The following is a 27,399-nucleotide window of genomic DNA, read 5'->3' on the forward strand; positions in this document are numbered from 1 at the left end:
TTTACATATTGAAAAATGACCAAACATGAATTCAACACCATAAATTCAGTACATTTAGAGACCTCTGCACTAAGAGAAGAACCTCCCTCAGTTCTGCTGTCTTCATTATTTCTGTTTCAAATGGGATAAATTGGATTTCAAATGAAATTATCATTCATTCTATTTTGTTTCTCATTTCTCTTCTGATTGCTTTTATTTCCTTTTGAATGTTTTGCTCTGAAAAGAGAAAATCAGCAGTCGATTCTAATTTATTCATTGTTGTAATCATTAAAAACCAAGTGTTCCAAACGCTGCATGCTTTACTTTTCATGTTGAATTTCACTTGTTAATTAAAATTTGATCATTTGCTGTGATGTATTATGGCACATGCTGATTTGTGTATTAAGCAATTATCTCAGTATGACAATGGCAGTGACGTAAATGCAGAATCTCAGGAAGTTGTGAATATTCATCTGTGCTTTGGATTAAATTTAAACCAAGTCCAATTAAAGGGTGATGAAACAAAGTGATGTGATATTTTATTATTTATTATTATAGTTGTGTTTTACTGTGATGTTTCATTGGACCCTTACAGCTAAAATAAAATTAGAAACCTGATAAGTGAATTACCTGACTCTCATCATGTATGGTTGATGCTCAGTGTTTAGATCCATGTGTGTGTTTTAACTGCTGAAAACACATGGATAGCAATAGACCACAAAACAGTGTGTGTTCTGATCTGGAATGGAAATTTAAGCAGCACTGAAGAATATAAAAAAGGCACGACTGTAATAAAAGAGAATGGAGTCTTACTTCTAACAAACAGAAAAATATTGAATACAGTTATTTTTATCCATATAATCTCATGTTTCTATGGTCTGTATTTCTTTCAAATTAATTGGACAGAGATATATTGAGATAAATAGTCCATATGTGCGGGCTTTCAGTAATATTATATTCTGACTAGGTGAGCTCAGGTGAAAGCTATTATGTTTTATTGATTTCCATTAAGATCTGATAGGAGGGGATGCAGATAAACAAGAGAAAAGTTAGAAAAAGAGATTAATCCAAGCATCACCTCAGATGCACTTTACGTGCAGAATGTGTTCTATTCTAACATGTGTCTAATATTGTGTGTAATCTAACAGGGTTTTGAAATACATTACACACAAAGCCAAGTAAGACAGCTCTTTGTATGCAAGAAGCATCCAAATCTAACAAAATAAGCTGGCGGAGGGTGGGCGGAGGACTCTGAAACTTGGGTTGTAAACAATGAAATAGACTAAGCCAAATAATAGCAGTTGGTCGACTGTGGATGAGAAAGTGAAAAGAAATCTATCAATAAACATGTTCACAGGATTTAAAAAGAGGATGCTGCAAAGTGAACAAAACTGAGGTTAATACTAATATCAAAGTAAATGCCAAGTGTTTAAGCTAATTGTAAGTTTAAATAGAACAAGAAACAAACGTCTGCCCACGGAGGGGCCATATTCAGCTCTACACATGGATTTGAACATGCACAGAGGACTGAAGTCATTTTATTATACTTTTGCATGCTGTACAAAATCATGATAAAAACATAAAAAGTAACATTTGGCCCCAAAACATGTTATAATTGCAGTTACAAATTGCTAACATTGTTAGTAATGTTTCATTTTTATGAGAAGAACAACAAACTACAAATCTAAAAAGTCTAATTTTCACATTTGTGATGTGCAGAGAGAAAAGTAAATAGAGGTTAAAATTCTCTCCTTGACTCGGATATGTGGTTTGGATGCCCTCTTGGTACCTGATCATGGTTTACTTGTTTGGTTAAATGTAATCCTTGTGTTCGTGTTTGAGCCAGAGGGCGTTATATCTCAACCGACAGTGACCGTTTATATGTAATACTGATAAAAGCAAATGGAACATTCGCTTAGCTCGCATGCTCTGAAAAGAAGGGAAAACAGCGATAATAATGTAGTCACCAGAGCACACTGGTTAGCCATAAGTCTGTCGACACAAATGTAGCTTCAAGAAAGTTCACAAAAGATTTATACAGCAGTGAAATATCAATATGATATATTTTCTGTAATTCACAATTTTGTAAACCTTTATTTAACGTGTAACAAGACATCTGGGACAAGCAAATGACTTTGGTGTTCTGCAGCGATAGGCTCAATAAAGGAAGAAAAACACCCAAAAACCCTTTTCTTTGTATTGCAAACTACGAACTAGCTCTTCACCTTTAATGTTCACAGTGGTCCTGCATTGAAATAGAGTGAGAATCTGCTTCGACCACCAACTAAAGAGAGACAGTAGTACATAGTCACGTGTATGTAGTATAACAACATTTGAATTTATGCGGCTACAAAGGGAAATACAAACCCAAAAATATACTGTATGTGATGGCACTGATAGGAAATACTAGTGTATAAATGTAAACTAAACTGCTGTTAAGCTTACTTTATCAAAATGTAATTGTAACATTTAGATCTTATGGCATACACAAAACTTTTCATAAAACTTGTATAACAAACCAGTACAACAAGGCTTGGCAATGGTTCATTACAGCTTTGCCAAGTGTATGAAAATTCTTGATCGGTTGAGAATGTGGAGAATGTGCAGCTTATTCCAGTTTCTGGGCAAGTCCTCCCCAGTGGGCAGACATGTGCACTAATGATAGAGACAATGGTTTATGGGCAAGGCTCTGTCTGTGTTTTCCACTGAAAAATCTGGAGAGCTGAGTTAAAGAAAAAAAAAAAAAAAAAAAAAACATGACTCTCAAAGGATGTGTCCTTGATCTGTTGTTTTGTTTGTCCACTCTTCTTTGCCGCTTGGTTCCCATGCTGCCATGAGACAGAACGCTCAAGGCAATTTCACCACCACAACGCAGGCTCCTGCCCTGCCAATATTGAGAGGGACCTCCTACAGGAAGACAGAGAGGTTAACACACAGTCTCTCATCTAAAGCTGCCACAACAAAATCCCATTTTACATCATGCAGATAGGAGGGTTACAGTGGAAAGATTGGAACAATGTGACGCCAGGAAAAAAAAAAAAAAAAAAATCAGAAAACACGATCAAATATTTATAGGATTTGGTGACTTTAGCTGATTTATGCTCCCTGAGACTGTCAGCTGGAACCCTCAAGTTATAAAAAAAAACAAATCTCCGACTAAAGAAAAAAGCAGAACATAGGTTTTTCGCAGATATCTACAGTCAGGAGAACATAACATTCCAGCTGTGCTTTGTTATTTTCAGATTATTTTTGTGAATATAATTACCTCGGTCCACTCATTATTCTGTGCGTCGTAGGACTCTACAGTGCTCAGGTATGATTGGCCGTCGTATCCGCCGACGGCATACAGCCTGTCACCCAGCAGGCAGACACCAACAGCATCACGGGGGACACTGAGCGAGGACACCGTGGTCCATGTGTCCGTCTTTGGATCATATCTGAAAAGGGCAATCATTGGTCAAATTGATTTCTTTAGACTATGTCACAATATCACTGGATTTGCTTGTATAATAAAAGAATAATTCCTCCGTCCTTCCTTCGTTTTTTTTTTTTTTTTTTTTAATCCAATCAGCCTTAACATGTCCTTAATCAGCATCCCTCCGGTCCTGACTGATATAGTCTGCCGTTCATGCTCTTTAATCACATATGTCTAGTGGTCACCAGTGGGATCTTCTTTCAGCTCAGAGATCCAAACTGAAACTTGAAAGTAAAATGTAAAATTGTCTCTTGAACAGCAGCCGGCAGACGGTGGGTCCAGAGGGAGTTGACCCATCAGTGAGCACAATGATTCCTGCTCAAAGATTGCTTTTAACAAGTTAACTACTAAAATGAGGAAATTTAACACACATAATATGATTTGCTCATTATGGTCTATGAGTAAATTGCAAATGATTAAAATGAGCAGATTTCTGCAGTGTGAGTTTTTGAGGTGTCTTTTTTGAGTGCCATTTTGTTTCAGATTAATAAAATAAAAATGTTGTTAAGTTAGTGAAAACAAGATGCACCTTAAACCCCAAAAACGTAATAATAAGTAATTTAAATGATCTAAGGTGATGTGGAATGCATCATACAATGTACACACATAACAGTACAGTTATTAATAAACAATTACAACTATGTGTTTAGAAATGATTAGATGTGGATGAATTGATAAGATTCTTTTGTGATATGATCAAGTGGAAGAATTTATGTTTTAAATTACATTAAGCTCTTGACATAATCAAAAGACACAGAGAAAACATTCTATTATTTCTATATAAATAGTAGTATATTATAATATGATTTTCATGCTACCAATCTTATTTGTTTAATTAAAGTTGTCGATACAGTTGAAAATAACTGTTAAAAGTAGGTTTTATAAGTAACCATTTGTTTGTACTGGTCAGGATGAGCTGAAGTGGGGTGGGAGAGTGTAATTTGTTAATTTCATTATATATTTATTTATTTTTTTGTTTTTCTCTACACTCTAATTAGAGTGCGCTTTCATTTGTTGTTTTTTATGTGTGTGTATGTGTATATATAAATATGTGTGTGTGTAAATGTATGTATATATGCATATATATATCAAAAAGGAAGGTAAATTGTAATTCTGTGATTGGAAGTGTCCTATTTTTCTTCAGTAAAAATATTTGGGGAATTTAAGGGAAGCAACTATAAAACCTTAGAGAATATAAAAGTTATGTTAGACCTAACTCATAAATACTGAAAAAGTGACAACATGCTCTAAATAACAAATGCAAATTCAAGGCATGAATCTGCCCTAATCATATCAGATTCAGGTTCAGATACAGATGCAGGTGCAGCCACCAGATGGTGCCAGATAACATAAAATAAAAGCTTTATGTGGAAAAAAAATTCCCTATAATAGTGTATCATGTGGTATAATCCAGACATGTCACAAAAACAGAACCAGGGTGGGGATCAACAGGATTTTAACTCCCTTTTGTTCTGAGGAGTGAGTCAACAGCCTTAACCCCACCCATAACTGATTCCTATCAAGTGGAACCCAAACCTGGTTATGCAACATATTCTGTTTGAAATGAGGCATTTACAGACCTCTCGACACAATCGGAGAGTCTAGAGCAGTGGTTGGAGGCCGGGGCATCGTGTCCTCCTACAGCATACAGGAAGTTGTTATATGTGGCCACTCCGACTCCTCCTCGCCTTTTGGCCATCGGAGCACACATGCTCCATTTGTTGGTGTGTGGATCGAAACACTCCATCGACCTCAAACATGAGCTTCCATCTCGACCACCTACTGCAAACAATCTGAAACATATTAAAAACAGGTTCAAAATCCCAAAGAGCTGCTGAACGTTACTGTTGAATTTAGTTTCAGAACAGTGATAATCTGAGGTACGGCACAGAGCAGAGCAGTGGAGAGAATTTCTAAAAGCCCTTTCCTTGAGAGGTTTCTCTCTCAGAAATATCACATCAGTGTTTTAAGAGCATGTAGCTCACAGGCTCAACAGCAAGAAAGTAGAGGCTAGGGAAACAGCTTCCTTGTTGTCTATTTTTGACCTAGATGCAGAAATAACTCCAGCATCGACTAAAACACTGAATACTGAATGCAGCACAGGAGCAGCCTCTTTTCTCCTTTAGTACACAAATATATTTAAATTAAGCTGTGCTTTGCTTAATTTACTTTCAAACTGTGTTGTAAGGCATTTAATACATACAAACACATAAAGTGTTTTGCTTGCACAGAGTCAGGATTACACTGTATAAATTACCACATTAATCACAACAGACTCTGCTCTTAGCTGCTGACTACTACGCAGTCACATTATGTACTTTATCTCATAAAAAAGGTTGATTGTGCATTCAGGACATATAATGTTTTCAAATTAGTGGACTAATACTGCAATAGAACTTCCCTGTAAGTTACACTACCAGGTCAGTGTTATGGCATCCCATGTTATGTATATATGAGTGGACATTAACCCATTAAGACCCAAACATCCACCAGTGACCAAAAGCATCATTTAATACCTGTTGATCCACTAATCCTATCAAGTAAATAATTGGTGTAAAATACAGTTATTCATCTTTTCATGGTCATCGGATATGACCCATTTGAACGTTCAGAGGCTCCGTAGTGAACGTAGAAACACTGTCATCTTCTACAACATTGATTCACCAGTAAAACCCATGTTTAAAAACCCAAGTTTAATAAATGACAGTGCATGGAGAGACTTGGTTTATATTTAATTAATGATAGATTTTACTGAAAATGTCACTTTTTCTACAGTTTCCTCTGTTTCTAATATAATAACCTGAGCTTTTATGAACATCTACATGATCAATGTATTAAATATCGGAAAATACTTGATTTTCACTGAAAAAAACACAAAATACAGGGGATAATATTAGAATAATTGATGATAAGTCGCTTAATAAAGGTTAAATAGAGAGAAAAATTCATTTGGGAACTGATACAAAAGTAGCTCTGGGTCTTTATGGGTTAAATTACTGCCCATTTTCCAAAGAAAAGCATCTTGTAGTGTTTTGGATTATGCTGTATACCTTGTGGATAAATTAATCTTCCAATATTTGTCTTTTTTCTTACTTTATATTTTTGTTACAACAGAAAATATTGAAAACTAACATCAGGTAATCCAATTCCAAGCTCATACAAATGATGATCAGGAAATGAATTTGCTGAAAATGTCAAGAAGTTCAACGTTAGCATTTAAAGACTTGACTTTTGATATAATCATCTTTATTTCACTAGAGTCTGTTACGGCTGCAATGTTGTTAAATCACAAGTTCACGACTCTGCAGACCACACCTCCACCTCCAGTAAATCACACCCATGGTTACGTAACGCTGCTGCTTTTCACCTGCAGACTCCTTCTGCCTCCAAAACAGTCACAAAGAGAACCTCCGTTAGTAAGTGATGTAAAAACAAATGTTACACCTTTATGCTCCCACACTTTGGAACAGTTTCCCTCTGCACATCCGCTCTGCTCTGCCCCATCCCTACCCACACTGAAAAAGCACCTCATATCATTTCTTCTCACCAAGTCCTTTGTCCTTTGAGGGGTTCTAACTTTTCTATTCTTAAACTTTATTGTAACAAGAGCAGAAGTTGTGCTTGTATAGGAATATATTTTTTAAAGTTTACTTTTACTTTTTAAGAGCTGCACAGTTTTGTTGGACTGTAGTGTTGCTATGCATTGACAATAACTGTGTAGTATTTAATTCATGAAGTGTTTTTGTACATCTCTTGTTGAATATATTTACATATACAGGGTGGGGAAGCAAGATTTACAATATTTTGAGGCAGGGATTGAAAGACAGTGTATGACCAATTAGTTTATTGAAAGTCATGAGAATTTATTTGCCACAAGAAAATTGACAATAGAAAATGTTTTTATTCTATGTGTCCTCCTTCTTTCTCAATAACTGTCTTCACACGCTTCCTGAAACTTGCGCAAGTGTTCCTCAAATATTCGGGTGACAACTTCTCCCATTCTTCTTTAATAGTATCTTCCAGACTTTCTCGTAATAGTTTTGCTCATAGTCATTCTCTTCTTTCCATTATAAACAGTCTTTATGGACACTCCAACTATTTTTGAAATCTCCTTTGGTGTGACGAGTGCATTCAGCAAATCACACACTCTTTGACGTTTGCTTTCCTGATTACTCATATGGGCAAAAGTTTCTGAAAAGGTATGGATAATAGTGTTAGGTATGATTGTGACATCAATATATGTTTGGTTTCAAAACAATTGACGTAGTGCCTGCTGAGAAAAAACAACTAAATGTTCATTGTAAATTTTGCTTCCCCACCCTGTATATTTCTATGTACCATACTACTACAGGCCGACACTTTGTGAAAGCCTCTTCCCATGCCTTTGCCTTCCCATGCAAAACAATTTAGATATTATGTTTGACAAATTTAACATTTAATTTTATTTTTTACTTAATACACTTCATTAGTCTTTTACCAAAACCACTAATTCAAGTCTACTTTTTCACCTGTTGCACATAATGTATACTAAAATACTGCATATTACGTCTTAAAATCTCAATCTAACTTACTTTCCATTGAGTGCGGTGACTCCCATGGTGCTCCGTGGTGTTGACATGCTGGCCACATAGTTCCACTGCCTGGCTTGTGGATCCCAGCGTTCCACTGTGTTGAGGTAACTCCAGCCGTCGTGGCCCCCAACGGCGTACATGGGCCCTTCCAGCACAGCAATACCTACACACAAGGAAGCAGCAGTTGTTATGAAAACTGTTTGTGATGCAAAGGTAATTCAGACCATCTTCTGAACTGCTTAGTCCTCATGAGGGTCACGAGGGAGGGTTCTAGAGCCGATCCTAGTTACCTACAGGTGAAGGTGGGGTACACCCTGGATATGTGACCAGGGTGACCTAAGATCAGTGAACCAAGATTTTTACAATACTGGAACAGAAGGGGGTCAAACTCTTGCTATTTTAGGTCCTGCAGTATGAGATCAGTGGAGAAGTTTCTCATTTTAACCCATAAAGAACCAAACAGCCACCGACGACCAAAACCATCTACAGATCTAAAACGTTTAATACCTTCTGATCCATTAATCCTATCAATACATGTACATAATTGGTGTCAAATACAGTTTGTCATCTTTTCATCGTCATCAGATATGACCCATTTGGATATTCAGAGGCTCTGTAGTGAATGTAGAAACACCGTCATCTTCTACAACATTGATTCACCAGTAAAACCCATGGAGTTTATTAGATGACAGTGGATGGAGACGCTTGTTTTATTTTCAATTAATGATAGATTTTACCGAAAATGTCACTTTTTCTTCAGTTTCTTCTGTTTCTGATATAATCAACGTCAATCTGAGCTTTTATGAACATCTACATGATCAGTAAATTAAATATAGGAAAATATGCAATTTTCACTGAAAAAACAAAATACAGGGGATTATATTAGAATAAATGGTGATAAGTCGCTTAATAAAGGTTAAATGGAGAGAAAAAATCATTTGGGGACTGACACAAAAGTAGCTCTGGGTCTTTGTAGGTTAAATTACTGCCCATTTTCCAAAGAAAAGTATGTTGTAATGTTTTGGATTGTGCAGTATACCTTGTGGATAAATTAATCTTCCAATATTTGTCTTTTTTCTATCTTTATATTTTAGTTACAAAGGAAAATATTGAAAAGTTGGATAAATGACGGGATGGAGACACTGGGTTTATATTCAATTAATGCTATATTTTACTGAAAAAGTAACTTTTTCTTCAGTTTCCTCTGTTTTTGATAGAATAACCCTCAATTTGAATCTGGGCTTTTATGAACATCCACATGGTTAGTTAATTAAATATGGGAAAATACCTGATGTACACTGAAAAAAATATAAAATACAGAAGATACTGTTATAATAAATGGCGATAAATCACTTAAGAAAAGCTAAATATAGAGACCACCAAAGTAGCACTGGGTCTCTATGATTAAAAAGCTTTCAATGCATTTTACTATAATTCACTATGACTAACAGTGATTTGTTGATTTTTAATTATATCATACAGGATTTTCTCATAAAAGACACAGTAGAACTACTTATGACTATGATCTTACCCATTTATTCTATTGTGTGTGTGTTTTTTTTACAGTTTGTGTGGTTAGATGTTAACCCTAAGGATTTGTTATTTTAACGCTACATGGTTTTACACAAATGTCAAACAAGGAGTTAAATTGACAATAACATCGATGTCTTTCTTAAGGGACGATAAAACAAAGCTCACTTTCTTGCCTCAAATTCAACTCAGCACAACATAATGGAAAACATATGCTCGCAAACAATCAGTCAAACTTAATTAAACTGAGCTTCAAGATCAAACTCTCTCTTCTTTCAACAGTTCTTAGAGAGAAGTGAGGCAGAGGTACGTTTCCTGTTTTAGAGCAAAGCATTGGAGAAGAGTGAGTCATACAGCTGACCAAATGTATTCAGGAAAAGGGTCGACTATAAAACTGCATTGTTATACCGCATTCCCAAGTCACAGAGCAACGCAGTTTTCACCAGCAACAATGCAGAGGATGTTTTAACACAATAGATTTTTATATTACCACCCTTATTTCCTTTACAGAGTTTTCAGTTATTTCGAGGAAACAAAAGGGTAAGACCACATTCAGCCCTGAAAAGAATAAACACTCTCCGACACAAATGTTTCTCATAGTGAAGTTCAGTTTTATGACTAACTGGAGGTTTGGAATAAATGAGAAATACTTTTTCTTGTGTTTTTTTTTTTTTTACTCATAATGCAAACAGCAGGCGAAAACCCAACTGAGATGTTTGTAGAAACTGAGCTCATAAGAATTCAGATTTAAAATATGCAGGCCACAAGCAAAAGAGCAAGACATATTTGCTACAGGATAGATCAAAGTCTACCCACGTAATCTGACCAGTGTGATGTCCTGAGCTCGCTGATAGGTCCGACCACACCGGGTGAGTGAGCTGAATGCTTTGACAAGATCTCCCTGTTCTGTTACTCAGACCCTTTTCAACTGTGAATCAAAACGCTTCTGATATGAGATTTATTGGGCAGGGAAGGGTAAAGAAGAGCAAGGGCAGAACAGACTGCCAAGCTTTGATAAGGGAATGAGAAAATATCAAAAGCCAATCTGAAAAGAAAATGTGTGATTTTTCACAGCATGCCAGCAGAGACTCTCCTGAGCATGATTCCTGCAGTTTTTTTTTTTTTTTTTTGGTGTTTTATTATACCAGGTAGAGAAAACGAAAAAAAAAAAAAAAAAAGAAAGAAAGTTAAAACCATAAAAAACTGTATTTTTTTTATTATTAGGCCCTCTCAATGAAAGGTTGAGACAATATAATTTGGTTTATTATGGTCCCCATTAAAATCCCCTATTATGATTTAAATATCATAAAATAAATGACAGTGTGTCCGCATTTTATGTGTATCTGAAACTGTGAAGAGTTGGAAAAAGTCACTATGGATTTTCTAACAGCTCCCAGAGTGATCACACTGGTCTGAACCAAGCAACTGTGGAACCAATGAGCCATAGAAGCAGTGGTTCTGCTCAATAATTACATTTAAATGACATTTATTTGTTTCAGAATTTATAAGGCTACTTATTTTTATACATAATCATGTTAAAGTTTGACATAAATATTTAAATATCTAAATGTGTTAAATATATCAAATATTGATTTTAAAATTCACCATATCCTTCAGGCTAAATAATAGTGATAAAACTATGTTATGAACTGACTGAAAAAATCCATTGAATATGGTGAATTTAGAGGTAAAAATGAAAATGTGTTGAGCAAGTATTGATTATGATGGTAGATAATATCAAATAATATCATGCAGTATGAGATAAATCATTTTTAAAGCAATATCTGCCTTAATTTCTGAGAAAATTACTATAAAAGAACCTGGTTCCTTCTATTAAATCCTTGACAAAGAAAATCTAGAATCCTGTCATGATCTTTGAAGAGGACACAGATATGTTGGGAATTTATCTGTAATTTTCAAAATGTCCTGTTATAAATTATAGAGACAGACCCGTTGACAATGCCTCCATTTACTGTATAATTAATCTGAATATCATCACACATAACAACAGTACATTATCAAGTACAAATGTGTGTTGTCACTGTTATCTAATAATATTCCCTCAGATGAGGTGATGTTTTTTTCACAGAAAACAGTAGGGGTGTCAAACCTGCAACAATAACAACACCAAAACATATGGTGAATAAATACGACCCTTAATACAATAAATCAGGATTAATAGCTGTAAAGTCTGGGGCTGAAAAGTGAAGCCAGTGTGGAAGCTCTATGAGGTTTGGAGCTCTAGAGTTCATTATCCTGTTCGTTATGACAACCTGGTTAATGCCCCGCCCACACTGATACAGATATTTTTCTCAATAGGTATTTTGCCTCCTCATTTTTTAACCCATAAAGACCCAAACAGCCAAAACCATCTGCTGATCTGAAATGTTTAATACCTGCTGATCCACTAATCCTATCAATCCATGTAAATAACTGGTGTAAAATGCAGTTTGTCATCTTTTCATGCTCATCAGATATGACCCATTTGGACGTTCAGAGGCTCCGCAGTGAACATGGAAACACCGTCATCTTCTACAGCATTGATTCACCAGTAAAACCCATGGAGCTGAATCAATGACAGTGGATGGAGACATTTGGTTTATGTTCAGTTAATGAGAGATTTTACTGAAAAAGACACTTTTTCTTCAGTTTTTTTTTTTTTAATTTTTGACAGAAAAACCCTCAATTTGAATCTGAGGTTTAATGAACATCTACATGATCAGTGAATTAAATGTGGGAAAATACCTGATTTTCACTGAAAAACACAAAATACAAAGCATAATATTAGCATAACTGGTTCATTTGGGAATGGACACCAAAGTAGCACTGGGTCTTTACGGGTTAAACAAAAATTCTATCCTTACAAAATATCTCTGAACACACGAGAATAGGATAATATTATAACAAATGGTGATAAACCACTTAGAAAAAGGTCAAATGTAGAGTAACATTCATTCGGAAGTAGCTAAAAAATAGTTCTTTAAAAGCTCTTTTTTGATTAATATCCATTCACAGATTTGTAAACTTTAGTAAATCACACACAGAAGGAGAATCTTCACAAATGACCTTCCCTCTTATCTTAAACATGCACAAAAGACTAAATTTGCAGATAATACATCACAAACATCATCTGTCTGTTATGTCCAGTATTATCTGAGTGTTTGTACTGGAAGAAACAAAAAGGTTAATTTATGAACATAGTTAACATAAAAGTTCAGGTTCAGGTTTTTGAAGTGGATTCTTTACATTTTGTAGATTTTGCCTCAACACACATATCCATGTGTAAATGTGTCATAAGGACCTCAGTCTACTGCAGGTACCAGTGTACCTATTGGTACGCAAAGAGCAGGCCTTGTTTGTTTCTGCGCTGATATTTTGTGTTTTTCCTGATGATGTGGATAAAAGAGTTGATGCTGAGTATGTTTTGCAAGTTGTATGAAGCTGTTCACTTCCTGTTTCCTGAGTGGGTCAGAAAGTTTAAGAATGTCATGCAAATGGAAGAAAGACAATTTCAAAGGTCTAAACAAAATAATAACAAATGAATATCGTGTTTTTGCCACTTACTAAAGCTATTTTATCATAATTCTATTTGGACGGACTCTCTCAGGAGACTTTGTTGCTCTCCTGAGAAATTGTGAAAACTCAGTATGTTCAGAATATATGTGGCTATGGAAAAATGGGTTGAAGTCCTGACTTCGCTCACTTTGATGACAAAGAATGGGTAAAAAAAAATCTATAAAGCAAATTCAGTTTTCTCATTTGAATGCATATGACAGGATGTCTCACTGGTTTCCTACAGCGGTGGTAAAGTCAGTGAACTCACATGACACTGAAACAGAAAATCACCTTCACCAGGTGGTTCCAGGCACAACAAACCCCACCCCTCACACATGCTGCAGCTTATTTTGGCATCGATCCAGCTGATGTCATCATGTCTATGCATGTGTTGATGTCAACATATTAATTGTCTCTATGTATGTGCCAAGTTTAAAGTACAGGGTGGGGAAGCAAAATTTACAATATTTTGAGGCAGGGATTGAAAGACAGTGTATGACCAGTTAGTTTATTGAAAGTCATGAGAATTTATTTGCCACAAGAAAATTGACATAATAGAACATGTTTTTTTTCTGTGTCCTCCTTCTTTCTCAATAACTGCCTTCACACGCTTCCTGAAACTTGCGCAAGTGTTCCTCAAATATTCGGGTGACAACTTCTCCCATTCTTCTTTAATAGTATCTTCCAGACTTTCTCGTAATAGTTTTGCTCATAGTCATTCTCTTCTTTACATTATAAACAGTCTTTATGGACACTCCAACTATTTTTGAACTCTCCTTTGGTGTGACGAGTGCATTCAGCAAATCACACACTCTTTGACGTTTGCTTTCCTGATTACTCATATGGGCAAAAGTTTCTGAAAAGGTATGGATAATAGTGTTAGGTATGATTATGACATCAATATATGTTTGGTTTCAAAACAATTGACGTAGTGCCTGCTGAGAAAAAACAACTAAATGTTCATTGTAAATTTTGCTTCCCCACCCTGTAAATTGAAACAAAATTGATGTTTTTACAGATATTTGAAATGTTTTCCCATTATAAGTAAATGGAAGAAGAAAAAACTTTGTTTTTTTTTAAATTCGTTAAAAATTTGAACTTTGACCTACTTTTCCCAAAATGTAACCAAATCTATTCTGGGTCACTGGCAATCTAAAAACCAAATTTGGTATGAACCCACTCAATATTTTTGCTGCTACAGACATTTGAAATTTTGCCTATTATAAGTAAATGGGAAATTTAAAAATAAATAAATAAATAAAAATTTAAAAAATCATTAAAAAATTTTATCTTTGACCTACTTTTTCCAAAATGTAGTCAGATCTATTCTGGATCGCTGGCAATCTAAAAACCAAATTTGGTATGAATTCAACCAATAGTTTTGCTGCTAGAGTGTTAACAAACAAACAAACAAACTGTACCAAAAACAGTACCCCTTGCCTCCCCTTTGGTGGGGTGGGGTAATAACCCACCTTGTTCTTAAGTATCTGGCATGTATACACACAAACTGGAGTTTTTCTTAAAATACTTATCTTGGAAACCTCTAAAAAAAATCTTTATTCACTGATCTACTATAAAACAAGTTTATATTTGTGCAAGAGGCCCAAACGTGTAGAAAAATATAAATTTTGCAATATATTCATATTAGTGTGGACAGGGCATAAAAGTTTGGTTAGAATTTCACATAAGAACATGTCTGCTGTGAGTGGCAAGTGAGTGTGGACTGTGTCTATCATGTGGGCTTTGACTGACAGCAAACTCAGCTGAGAAGAAGCGCTAACAAGACTGTCAGAGGACTCTGTCATGAAGTTTACTGTTACTTATTTACAATCCGGTTGTTAAGTCGAACATCATAGTGTCATAAAACACAATTCTGGGTCCAGACAGTGTGTCACAGAGGAGCCTATATACTTGTTTATTATAATATGTGTCTTTAATAAGGCACCAGTTACGGTTCATTAGAGGTTAAAGTAATTCATTTAACTTATTTAACTTTAATATAGCTATAAGTGTGGTGTTCCATCATCAGTCTCCACCTGCATTAGCTCATTATTTTAAATACTGTTAAAGGTTCTGGTCTGTTTATAGCGGTGCATCGCTTCACTTTGTTCTCAGTTGCGTGTTGGCATAAATCGTTACTTTATTCGCCTTCCCCTGAACTGGACAGCACAGATAAAGGGCTGACAAATAAAACATGAGGTGTGAAGATGTGAAACACCTCATAAAAGTTCTATATCGCAGTAATCAATAAAGATACGGTTCAGCAGATGCAGTGGGGATTAATGTTATTTAAGCAAAATACCAAAGTCCAGACTTCACAACAGCAGTCCACACAAACCACTGCATGATGTGACCGAGGCTTTGGCGACTTCTTACTCACAATCTGTGCTCTAAATATGCACATGTGTCTTCTGAAAATAACATAGTTTATGTGGGCTTCTTATTAACCCTTACAGGCTTCCCACTCTTTCCCTGAAATTATCTTCCAGGACATTTTCAGCTGCTACAGACACAAGTTATCACATCGTACACTAATCCATTCCCCTGTCCCCCTCATTCTTTTTTACAACTGTGACTTGCATTTACTGAGATTGTTTCTATATTTATTACTCAGACATTTGATGTGCAGTCTATAGCTATAATTTATCTATAAAAAAATAATTATGACAAATGTATCATAGAATAATGCAAACACACCCACAGAGCACAGGGGAGGATAAATAATGATAATAATTTTCCAGAATTACTTAACCATTTCCAGGACATCTTACCTTTTTTCTCCTTTTCCATATGTTTTCAATGACTGGAAAATTGGTCAATTATTTTCCAGGTTTTCCAGGACACGTGGGAACCCTGCTTTAATAACCCAGATCTATTTTGTTGCTACTTCCAAATTATTTTTTCTCTACGTTTAACCTTTCCTACATGATTTATTACCATCTATAATGATATTACCCTCTGAATGAATTTAGCATTTTTCAGTGATTTCTGGTAATTTAATGATCACAGAGATGTTCATAGAAGCTCAGAGTAAAATGGTTATTATATCAAAGCAGAGAAAATTAAGAAATGAATGAATGAATTGGATGTCAAAAATAGGCTTCTACAACCACTAAATTTGTGAAACGACTTGGGTTTTACTAATGAAAAGACTTACTGAAAATGACACTGTGTCTGCTTTCACTACGAAAACTCCAAACGCCCAAATGGATCATATTTAATGCCACGTAAAAGTTTGGAAACTGCTTTATGCCTGTGTTACTTATCCCATAAACGCCTAAACATCCACTGGCGACCAATATCACTTACTGATATAAAAAGTTAAATAGCTGTTGATCCACTAATCCTATAAATATATTTAAATAGTTGGTGTAAAATACAGTTTGTCATCTTTTCATGGTCATTCAATACGACCCATTTGGATGTTCAGAGGCTCCGTAGTTACCATGGAAACACCGTCATCTTCCACAACATTGATTCACCAGTAAAACCCATGAAGTTTGAACAATGTTTTATGTTCTGTTAATGATATTTTTCACTGAAAAAGTCACTTTTTCTTCAGTTTTCTCTGTTTCTGATATAATAACCCTCAATTTTATGAATATCTACATGATCAGCAAATTAAATACTGAAAAACAAAACCAAAAAAAATCCAAATACGGAAGATAATATTACAATAACTGGTGAAAAAAAATCACTTAGGAAAGGTTAAATAGAGAGAAATTAATTTGGGAACTGCTGTCAAAGTAGCGCTGGGTCTTTATGAGTTAAATATACTGATGGAAATATTGGTTAAAAAGTTAATATACATTTTAGATCAGTTTTAGGTCTTTTAGGGTTAGAGACATCCTGATTGATCACTCACCAAGTCCATGTCTGTGTGTTGACATCGGAGGCATGGTGGACCAAACTTTGCTGAGTGGATTGTAGCATTCCACCATGTTGGAAGTCTTCAGTCCATCTCTTCCTCCGACCACATACAGTTTGTTGTCGATGACCGCAACGCCAAACTGAAGGCGGCGTCCATTCATGACTCCCACCTGGACCCAAGTATTAGTCCGCAGGTCATACTTCTCGATGGTTGTAGAACCTATAACCACAGAGCATGATTACCATCTAAATAATCTGAGCATTTAAACCCCTGGAGTATGGGCCATACCTTTAGTAGCATCCATCCCTCCTACGGCATAAAGTGCACCCACAGTGGACTTCCGAGGTTTGGTTCTCGGGCTCTGAAACATTGGACGTCGCTCGGGCAGAAGGTGATACTTCATAGCCTCCATCAGCAGCTTTTGACATTCCAGATCATCAGAGAACATCTTATTGTTTTCTAGATCTGCAAGAAGCTGGGTTTCAAGAAATCGCAAGAAAGAATGAAAAAATACTTCATGTGATTTATGTGTTTTGTGTTTGTTCAATCAAATGCCTTCAAAAGACAGATTAACTCAATAAACAAAAGCAACCTAGACAAAACTGAGCACATTTCTTTGTTTATTCTGTATTTTGCCACCCATTCCATGTTCATGAAAGACTAGTTTTTGTAGATTGACATTCGTTGATATTGTTATGCCTCCAAGTAATGTCTCAACGTTTCTCTGCTCATCTTTTAAGTTCACAAAATGCAGTACAGAAACAGTGCTTCGTTTCTGCTGCTTAGTTGCTCCCAGCAAAATATATCTCCCAAGATGCTGCTCATGAATTAAATAAGATTTTCCGCATTATTCTCATTCACAAAATCAGATCTCTGCATACAAACAACGCCTTGAGTTATTTTTCCTTCACCTATTCAGTAAATATACAGTGTGCAATATAATTCAGAAGTGCAGTGGTTACTTAAAATTAAATATGTTTTCATACCTTTAATTTACTTTGATTTGATTCATTAACCTTATAACGCTTAGTTGCATTCAGTTTAATTTGTTACTGAAATATTTTGTTGAGTCACTAAACGATCATTAACAAACAGATACTAATATTATGAGTGAGACGCATAAAACCTTGTTACCTGTCCTATTTTTCTGGCTTAGAGCAGTGATTCTGTTACATTCTGGGCAAATATGACATCTGCAACATAATCTCACCGTTCAATGAATTTCACTTAAAATGTTATTATCTGTCATATTCATCCTCTTTTACGTATTTTGCAAGCTAATTTATTAAATATATGTTATATCTCCTGCAATATGTATTTATCTGTAAATTTCCAAATAAATACATAAATAAAAACTAATTATTTGTCCTATTTTACACGCTTTTCATTCTGAAGTTTTAATCTTACATTTTGTTTATTCTTATTTTGACTTGAATTTTTCATTTCGTTTTTTTTTTTTCCTGCTACAAAGTTCAACTTTTTGCAGAAAATCAGGAGTTATTCCTCTTCACAAAAAATACATTTTAAGGTAAACTTCCCTGTGCTACATGAGTTAGCAAAGAAACTCACATAAAATATGCCCTTTTGGTCAAGTCAAAAATCAGTGTTTTTAGTGCCATTGAGGACAGGTTGTGGTGAGAATTTAGTTATCAGCTAAAAACAAGTGTAAATCTGTTGATATGTTCCTTAGATTCCACCTTAAATTCATCTTTGGCCATCTCACCTGTGGAGGAAGAAGTGGCAGGCGGATATATGCAAGAAGCACCCCCAGGTCCTGTTGTCGATGCTGGACATCGTGCCGAACCCACATCATCAAAGCCTGGAAGATGGTTTCCTCATCTGGGACATTGATGTCATCACTAGACAGCAGCTTAACAATCTCAGCTGTGGGGAGCAGCAGGAACTCCTGGTTCTGAATGACCTCCAGGAAGTGTTCCTGGAACATAGAGGAGACATGGAGGAGGAAGATAATCATCAGTTATTAGCAGGGGAGTAGACTTGGTGCATGGCACTGTGTGCGTTTGTGTTTCTAACCCTGTGAGGATGAAGGACAGAAAGGTGAAGAAAAATGAATGGAAGCAGACCGAACCGTTGAATAACTCGGTGAAAAACTCTGAATGAACAGACGAAACCGTCATCTGTTTATGTTATCTCATTTAAAGAAATAATCATGGCAACAGCAGGCTACAAATCAATCTGGCAGAAAACGCTTCCAAAAAGGCTTCCTTCAGCTTATAAAGCACTTTTGCTGCTGATCAAACATGACAGAATTAAGTCTTTATAAGCTATTTAATGAGTAGCAGACAACTCAGTGCACTGATTTAACCATTGCACCAATGCAGTGTCCAGCTCGAAGTTTTGTGGGAGCTGGACTCTATTGCCTTCCTAAAGATTGATCTTCCATTTACTGGCCAGAAGCCCAGGCGATATTACAGCACCACGTGAGTACCCCTTCAAGGACAGTTCCATTAGGGATGATGCCATATAAAACTCCCCCCTGCCCCCCCTCTACTGCACTTACATGTTATATCCAACATTAAAACCCATGAAAGATGCACAGCACTCATCTGCCATAATCACACTCTGATTTCTCTTTAAAAGAGGGAGCAAGGCATTAATTATTAAGTTGCCAGAAGAATTCTAACAAATCAAGTACTCATTATAGAGTGGATACTCAACAATTACAAAAAAACATAGTCACTATTGATCATCAGCTTGCAACAAATTAGAATGTCTTCATCTAATCTATTATGCAAGCTGGTTTTAAGAGCTTAACATAGACAGCCTTAATGAAATGAGGGACAGTTATTGATGTGCTGTGGTAATACAGGAGGAGGAATACTATCCAACGGCTGAAGTTACGTTAGACCTATTATTTGTAATTGCCAGTCATTTGCTGCTGACACCAAAACTGAAAACTCATCTAAGTTTGTTTCATAACAACTTGCAAGAATGTGTGTTCAGATGCTGACAAACCCATTGGTGAGTAAACTGCTTGGAAAACAAGATCAGCGGGAAAGAATACTAATTGATTTAACCACTGCAGATGAGTAATTGTGTAATAACAGTGTTTCTGAGGCGATGGAATACTGATGTTCAATCAGGGTGAGGCTGGGAGAATCAGCTTCCAAAAAGTAGATTAAACAGACTGCTATATAGTTTTATTTATCTTTTTTAACAAGATTTGTGTTTTCAATCTCAATTCGGTGGTACTTATTGGAATGTGTGATATGTGATAGAAACTCCAAGTAAGCGAGGCATATTTTTGTTGCTGTGAAAAATACTGTAATCCTCCCAAAAATAAACATGTTCTTCTTTCATCACACTGTACCATACAAAAGGCGCAAATCTTCCATACAGGAAAAAGGATGTCAGAGGCAGATCTCGCCTGCCATGCTCAACCGGGAAAAACAACCTTATCAAAACACAACTCGCTCCACTCTGAACCCAGAGGATGGACTTCCAGGAAGCCCATAGCTCTCGCTGCTCATTACTAGAGCGATTGAACAGGAAGTTGGCCCTCTTGTGCAGTTTGATGATTAGATTAACCTCCTGGTCCTGGATGAGGCCTAGTAAACAGACTGAGCAGATGTCCTTTAGGAGATAACGGCTGCCTTGCGCTGTCACTTCTGCCTGGTCCGCAAGACATTATCTGAGAAATACGTGCGTGAATCTTAATCCAATGCAAATATTTCACACAGAAATATATAGAAATCCAATTTCCACAAGACTGGCAGAGCACTAATCAATGTGTAGCAATGTGATATCTCTTACTGACAGCCACATCACCAAATTAGATAGAAGAGAAAGCATGAAACTATTCAATTTCTATTCAAATGTGCATGTCACCCTTTTCTCTGCTGAAATTAGATGTTATAATACCCAAGACACCAGTGGTTTTTTTCCTATATAGGTTATAACAGGTTGTTTAGATGAACTATGCTAAAAAACAACACAGTGTTACTTAAAATCTAACCATCATAAATCATAACAGTAGTAGTTTCTGTGTTGATTTGATTCAAAAGTCTTTTATTTAAGCGTTTTATTTTTGCTGAGGTAAAACCTTTGGTTCAAGTAGGAAAATAATAATCAGATAAAAGAAGATGAATTTCTAAGGACTCAGAGTAAGTCATGTCTTTATTTTGTATTATGTGGAGCATACTTGGACTATTTCCAGCAGCTATGTTGAGAAGCTGTATGTCATGTGAAAAAAGTAAAGCTTTGAATAATCTAGCTCCCCTTGCATATTCATGCAATGAAGACTCTCAATGACAGAGGAATCCCTTATTACAATATCAATTATTTATCCCATCCAACCAGTTAAATATGGTGCAGCTGTGTAAGGATGCCTACCATTGTGTAGTTATGAGCCACATTGAGCAGGTCCGTGCAGCCCTGGGCGTCTGCAAAGGAGCGTATGCCCAGACAATTTGAAGGATGAAGCTGTTTCATCAGGAAGTTACAGCAAACCTGGATCACTTGTGAAAGCTGGAGGAGACAAGCTGCCGCTAATAAACTCTCAATGGTCTCCTCTTTCAGCTCAAGGACACCTGCAATGTCAGGGCAGACCAAATACATCATCATGTTATGAGCGAAAGTAGACAAACACAGTGATGGAGGATGTAATGCTTTTATAATTTCTATTCTATTTCTATTTTATTTTTAGTTTAAAGTAGGGCTGTCAAAATTAACACGTTAACACAGATTAACCCATTATTATGATTAATCTGATTAAAAATCTGAATGCAATTAACTCATCTGCAGCGCAGAATGACTCTGAACGTCCCTGCCAACGCATTTGGGACAGTTTGTCCAAGCAGAGTTACTGATGTGCATGAACAAATGGGCAGTTGATCCAGCAGTGACAGGCAGCAGAACCAACCCATAAAGACAGAAGACACTAAACAGCACGTTGGCCCTCTGGATGGAAATATGAGGACAAAAACAAACAAGCAAAAAAAAAACAGGACGGAATAGTTGAACGACATAAAGTATTATACACACTCTGTAGGAAGGAGTTTTCTTTTCACTGAAGCACTTCCAGCTTTCAGGGCTCAAAATTAACTTTTTGACCTAGGAGCACTGTGCTCCTAACCCTAAAAAGTTAGGAGCACAGGCTAAAATCTAGGCGCACCACTATTATATAAAAAATTTGGAGAACAAGCAAAACTCTTGGCCATACCAAGTAATATTCCTATATATATTTAAGCAGTGTTAACAACCTAGAATAAAGTATTTGAATAGAGTATGAAAGAAAAAGCTTACATTGACACAGGTGCAAAACAATTGTCAATGTGTGGTATATACTTTAGTTGGTTCTTGGAGAAGAAAGACGAATCACACCATTATTTGCAACAACCAACTTTTTTATTTCATGGCCTAAAGGCCCTTAGTCACTGTGGTCTACACCACGCCTGAAGTCAGGTCTCCTTGACCTGGGGCCCCTTAGTCACTGTGGTCTGCACCACGACGCCTGAAGTCAGGCCTCCTTGACCTGGTGCCAGAGTGTAGGTACTTCCTGACCGCTGGCAGTGCATGGAAGTCATGCAGTGTTGGACCATCCGCAGAGATGCGCACGCGAGGGGGCGGGGACTAGATTTTCCGCTTCAGTCAGCGAGGCGTGGAGCTTGTTTATTTTCAGCTGACGAGTTACTTCTGCAGCCATTATTCTAGGCGCACGTATTAATTTTCGCTCATTTTTTTATTGGCGCACCGTGCGATCGTAATCTCAAAAACAGTCACACTACCGAAATTCTCAGGCGCATGCGACTGTAATTCAGTCGCAGTCACGAGCCCTGAGCTTTGAATACCACATTAACATGAAGCATACATTTGTTGGAGATTCTGCTAGCACTTCAGCTAACGCATCGCCCAGCTTACGACAAACACGAAGTGCATATATTTTCCCTTCTTTCTTGTGTCTGTTTGCTTATGCAAAGTGAAACGCGATTAATATAGATTAAAATGAATGATATTTAATCGTGATTAATCTAAATTAATCCACAGCAACCCCCCAATTAATCTGATTAAAAATTGTAATCATTTGACAGCATTAGTTTAAAGGCATTATTCTTTATTGTATTAAGATATTCTAAATGGCACTGCACTTATTTAAATGTGTTAACTCGTCAACTACAAAGCTTGGATAATTTATTATTTTACACTCTCAGAAATATCGATATTCCAAAGGTACAGGACTAAATGGACGGAGTAAATAAAGCAACATTATACTGACGTGATGCCGGTCGACCCAGTGATAAATTGTCATATTGATCCATTTCAATCATGGCTGGATGTCAGAGATCTCATAACTACTTACACAAGCTAGTGAATGTATTTATGGGCACTCACCAGTGTAGGCAAATTGAACCAGGGACCTGAGGGCCTCCGGATCGACCCCTTCCATCTTTATCTCTTCTTGTTTTGCCTCTCTGACATCACTGGTGAACATAGCAGCAAAGTAGTCCGATACTGCACTCAGGACCAGTCTGCCATACAGAAAAGGTAATAAATTATTGCTCTTTCTCTATGCATTAGTTTACATGTCTCTGGGAGATAAATGTGTAATGATTTTAAGTGACTGCTCAATCAATCCTCAAACATAGTTTTTCTTCAAAGGACAGAGCATATCTCAGCAATACGTTGCTCTTTTAGTGAAGGTAAAAATGAAAGAATGAAATGCTGATTTATAATGCCACTGTCGCTTGCATTTATACTAGGATGGAGGAAATAACTTTCCCCACATTCTGTGTTACTCCACTTTGTCAGTGTATGATTAATGGAATCATCCCTTATAACTCATACAGCTAATAGCCCCAATGGCCAGGTTTCTAATTATGTTAACTCATTTATCTAAATCTTAGAACTAACTGGTTGATTCATGAAGGAACAGAGGGATCATATTGCATTACAAGGAAATGAGATTGATAAAAGCATCCGTATACACCCATATTAACATAATATTTGCTACTTTCTCAAATTCATACATATATTTCTTATGTAATGATGTGTTTATGGCAGTTATGTCAAAGAGAATATAGAATTAACTGCAATAACTCTTTATTGGGTTGAATTTTAATAGAAATATCAAAGTGGTCATTGTAGCAAACAGCTCTCAACCACTAATGTGTATTTGATGTCTTGATGAGGGCGTACAGCCACACTGAAACAGATAGTCCAGGACCGTGTCCAACCCAACTAGGTCAGACACTGATGTTTTTTTCTTTTTTTTTTCCTTTTTTTTTGTTCGACACAGTCTGAATGAGCTAACAAAGCATAAAGAAAATGTGATTCAGTGGTTCAGTGGTGTAGATATCCAACCAAAGGATGAATGCCCAAATACTGAGGGATCCCTGCGCTCTTCCAAGCCTTTAATGTAATGTGGAAATGAGAGAGGGCAGAGGTCTAATGAAATCACAGATGTAATACACTAATAAACATTTCATGTGTTTGCATATTCATGTTATTAACAGTTAGCTTAAATCTGAAGAATTTTTGCTTTGCCGTCCACATGGTATTTAAAAATCCCTCAGATGCAGATGTCTGAGGAAATTACTGTTGCATGCAAACTATGGTCAGACCCAAAAGCCTGAACACCCACATCGACAAACTTAATGAAGTGAATCCAGAAGAGCTTGTATATCTGTGGACTTAAGCAGATGCAGATGTAATTAATGGAATCAAAGTAAAAAGAAGACAACCTGTGAGCTGGTATCTTGTGATCCCCTGCTATTAAGAGGACATCACACAGCTGCTTGTGCTGGAGGTAGGTCTCCATCTTACGGAAAGTCTGTTCTGCATGGTCTGTGGCCTGGAAAAACTCATCAGACGAGTTGGTGTTCATTCTGGAGAAGGTGTTCAGAGCCAACCTGTGAAGACATGGAGAGAAGGAGTGCTACTAAAATCAGTTTCTCATTTGAAATGTCAGACTTTTCCACATTCATCACATCACACTAAGAGTTATTTATTCCTTTTGTCCTTGTTTGTTTTGGAATCTGTTGTGCTAGGACACATTTGTTGATGCTAGAAGATTCCATTTTTAAGCCGGCAGGACAGAGGAGAGACACTGAGCATAGGGATTTGTAAAATTTGCTTTGAGTCACTACACGTCCTGTTATCATGTATGTGAGGAAACAATACTGTCAAGAGAAGAGATTTTTAAGATACTTCACGATCAGTTCCTACATTGGAAATAACACACAAACTAATAATAATAATAATAATAATAATAATAATAGTGATGTCAAATGATTAAAATTTTAATCAGATTAATCACAGGGTTGCTGTGGATTAATTTAGATTAATCACAATTAAATATCATTCATTTAAATCTATATCAACTGTGTTTCATTTTGCATGTGTAAACAGACTCAAGAAAGAAGAGAATATATATGCACTTTGTGTCTGTTGCAAGCTGAGCAACACGTTAGCTGAAGTGCTAGCAGAATCCCCGCCTAACGTATGCTTCACGTTAATGTGGTATTTTAAGCAGGAAGTGCTTTGATGAAAAGAAAACTCCTTCCTGCAGAGTGTGTATAATACTTTATGTCGGTTGACTGTTCTATCCTGTTTTTTTTTTTTTTTTGCTTTGTTTTTGTCCTCATATTTCCATCCAGAGGGCCAACATGCTGTTTAGTGTCTTCCATCTTTATGGGTTGGTTCTGCTGCCTGACACTACCGGATCAACTGCCCATTTGCGAATGGCTTTGGCAGAAACGTTGAGTCATTCTGTGCTGCAGTTGGGTTAATTGTGTCAAAATTTTTAGTCAGATCAATCATGATGATGGCATAATATGTGTTAACGAGTTAATTTTGACAGCCCTAAATAATAATAATAATAATAATAATAATAATAATAATAATAATACATGCCAAGTTCTTCATATAAATTACCTAGTGCACTTTGAGGGAGTCACTCCTTTCTCCAATTTCACATCATTATATAAAAAAAAAAAGAAAAAAAGCTGTTCACTGTGAGGTAAGTAACAAATGACTGGAAACACAATAGGGATTATTTTGACACAGAACACTCCTGAATCATTTACTCCCCGTGGCATATTTCCATCTTTCTGCCACTCTAAGCTGAAATTAAAACTGTTAAGGACTAAACTCCGTAAAAAATGGATAGCTAAGCATTGGTGTCCAATGGGACAAGCAGCACCACAATCAGCACCACAGCAGCTTTCTACACAGAATCTGCTTGTGTTTGTATGTGTGCATGTCTTTGTGTCGGACTGCGTCTGCGTATCTGAGTGTGCATGTGTGTTTTCCAAAGACGGGGACTTAACAAGTGAACAAGCCTGTTCCTCGTAGCATTGTGTCGAGGCTGAGTCCTTCTCCCCGCAGGCTGCTAGATTACATGCTGTTTTACAGGCATCCAAGTAATCCCTCAGACTCGTGGCAAATAATGCAACCCAGTCACTTCAGTGTCCTTCACCGAGCAAGTCCACTCATTGACATTTAGGGTTGTTTGTTACGCTACATAAACAGACCCAAGTCGTCTCTTTGAGGGAATTTACTGTCATCTCACGGTCCCTCTGCTGTGTAAAGACTGATAGTGTTCACAACAAAATGTCACCGCTATTTAAAGCTACACTTTATGTCCTCACTCATTACCGCTCATATGCTGATATGAAGGCTGCATAAACCAGTAACGTTACAGATTTGTCAATACAAATGAACTGAAAACCCTGTAATGCTTGGCAGCACAGTGTATTGGCACATACAAAGATTGATAACAGAGAACGGATGGAGAGGGCGGTGGCTATTATTGATGTCCTGATTAACTTACTATTATAAAGTTTTTAGCCAAGTGTGTGACTTTCTCTTCTTTGATTACCAAAGGCAACATTTATCCCACTGGAATTGTTAACATTAGTCTCTGGTTACTGCTCTATCCTATAGTCTAATCTTTATTGGGAGACTTTATGCCCAATGTGAGAGTAATTTATTGCCCTGTCATGATAATTCCCCACTGACTCTGGAGTCTTGGAGAGGAACACCAAACAAGACTGAATAAGCAATAGGGCCGTAAAACTGAGATACATTGCCTTTGTATTGGCTCCGAGGCATGCTGCAAGGATTTTTCATGCCTACCAATCTCTCCGACACTAATTGCTTTGGTATCACATTCAAGGGAGCTGTAAATTTTACCGAGGTGTATATTTCGTTTTCACTGGTGGGTTGGGTCATCAGAGGTATAGCCCAATTTTACTGAGGCACTAAACTCCCAGAACACCTTACTCCAGAAAAACTGCTGTAGGGACAATGCTGTACATTGCCTATTACTGAGGAATGTACAGAGCGTTATGGGAACAGCGGTTGTTGTCTATAAACACTGCAACAACTCGGATTCTTCAGAGAAGTAAACAATCTATACGGTATTTTATAGTGAATAGAATAGAATAGAATAGAATAGA

The 27,399-nt window shown here is 36.6% G+C and overlaps 1 protein-coding gene across 3 annotated transcripts in view; it reads right to left on the reverse strand.

Annotated features, from left to right (window-relative positions):
• Positions 1–1,501: 1,501 nt before the first annotated feature.
• klhl4 (kelch-like family member 4) overlaps positions 1,502–27,399 on the reverse strand; it is a 39,634-nt gene continuing 13,736 nt past the window's right edge. For 2 of the 3 annotated variants that reach the window (XM_030146099.1, XM_030146098.1), the window contains 10 exons: positions 24,682–24,849; positions 23,333–23,469; positions 21,335–21,531; positions 18,705–18,917; positions 17,270–17,456; positions 16,976–17,200; positions 8,026–8,188; positions 5,035–5,247; positions 3,245–3,416; positions 2,827–2,886 (listed from right to left, as the gene is read on the reverse strand). In XM_030146099.1, coding sequence (XP_030001959.1) covers positions 2,827–2,886; positions 3,245–3,416; positions 5,035–5,247; positions 8,026–8,188; positions 16,976–17,200; positions 17,270–17,456; positions 18,705–18,917; positions 21,335–21,531; positions 23,333–23,469; positions 24,682–24,824 — 1,710 coding nt within the window. In that variant the 5' untranslated portion in view covers positions 24,825–24,849. Of the gene's footprint in view, positions 2,887–3,244; positions 3,417–5,034; positions 5,248–8,025; positions 8,189–16,975; positions 17,201–17,269; positions 17,457–18,704; positions 18,918–21,334; positions 21,532–23,332; positions 23,470–24,681; positions 24,850–27,399 lie in introns of all 3 variants that reach the window. The other variant, XM_030146097.1, reaches the window with a different exon arrangement.

This window comes from Sphaeramia orbicularis, chromosome 10, assembly GCF_902148855.1.
Source record: "Sphaeramia orbicularis chromosome 10, fSphaOr1.1, whole genome shotgun sequence".
Taxonomy (NCBI): Eukaryota; Metazoa; Chordata; class Actinopteri; order Kurtiformes; family Apogonidae; genus Sphaeramia; species Sphaeramia orbicularis.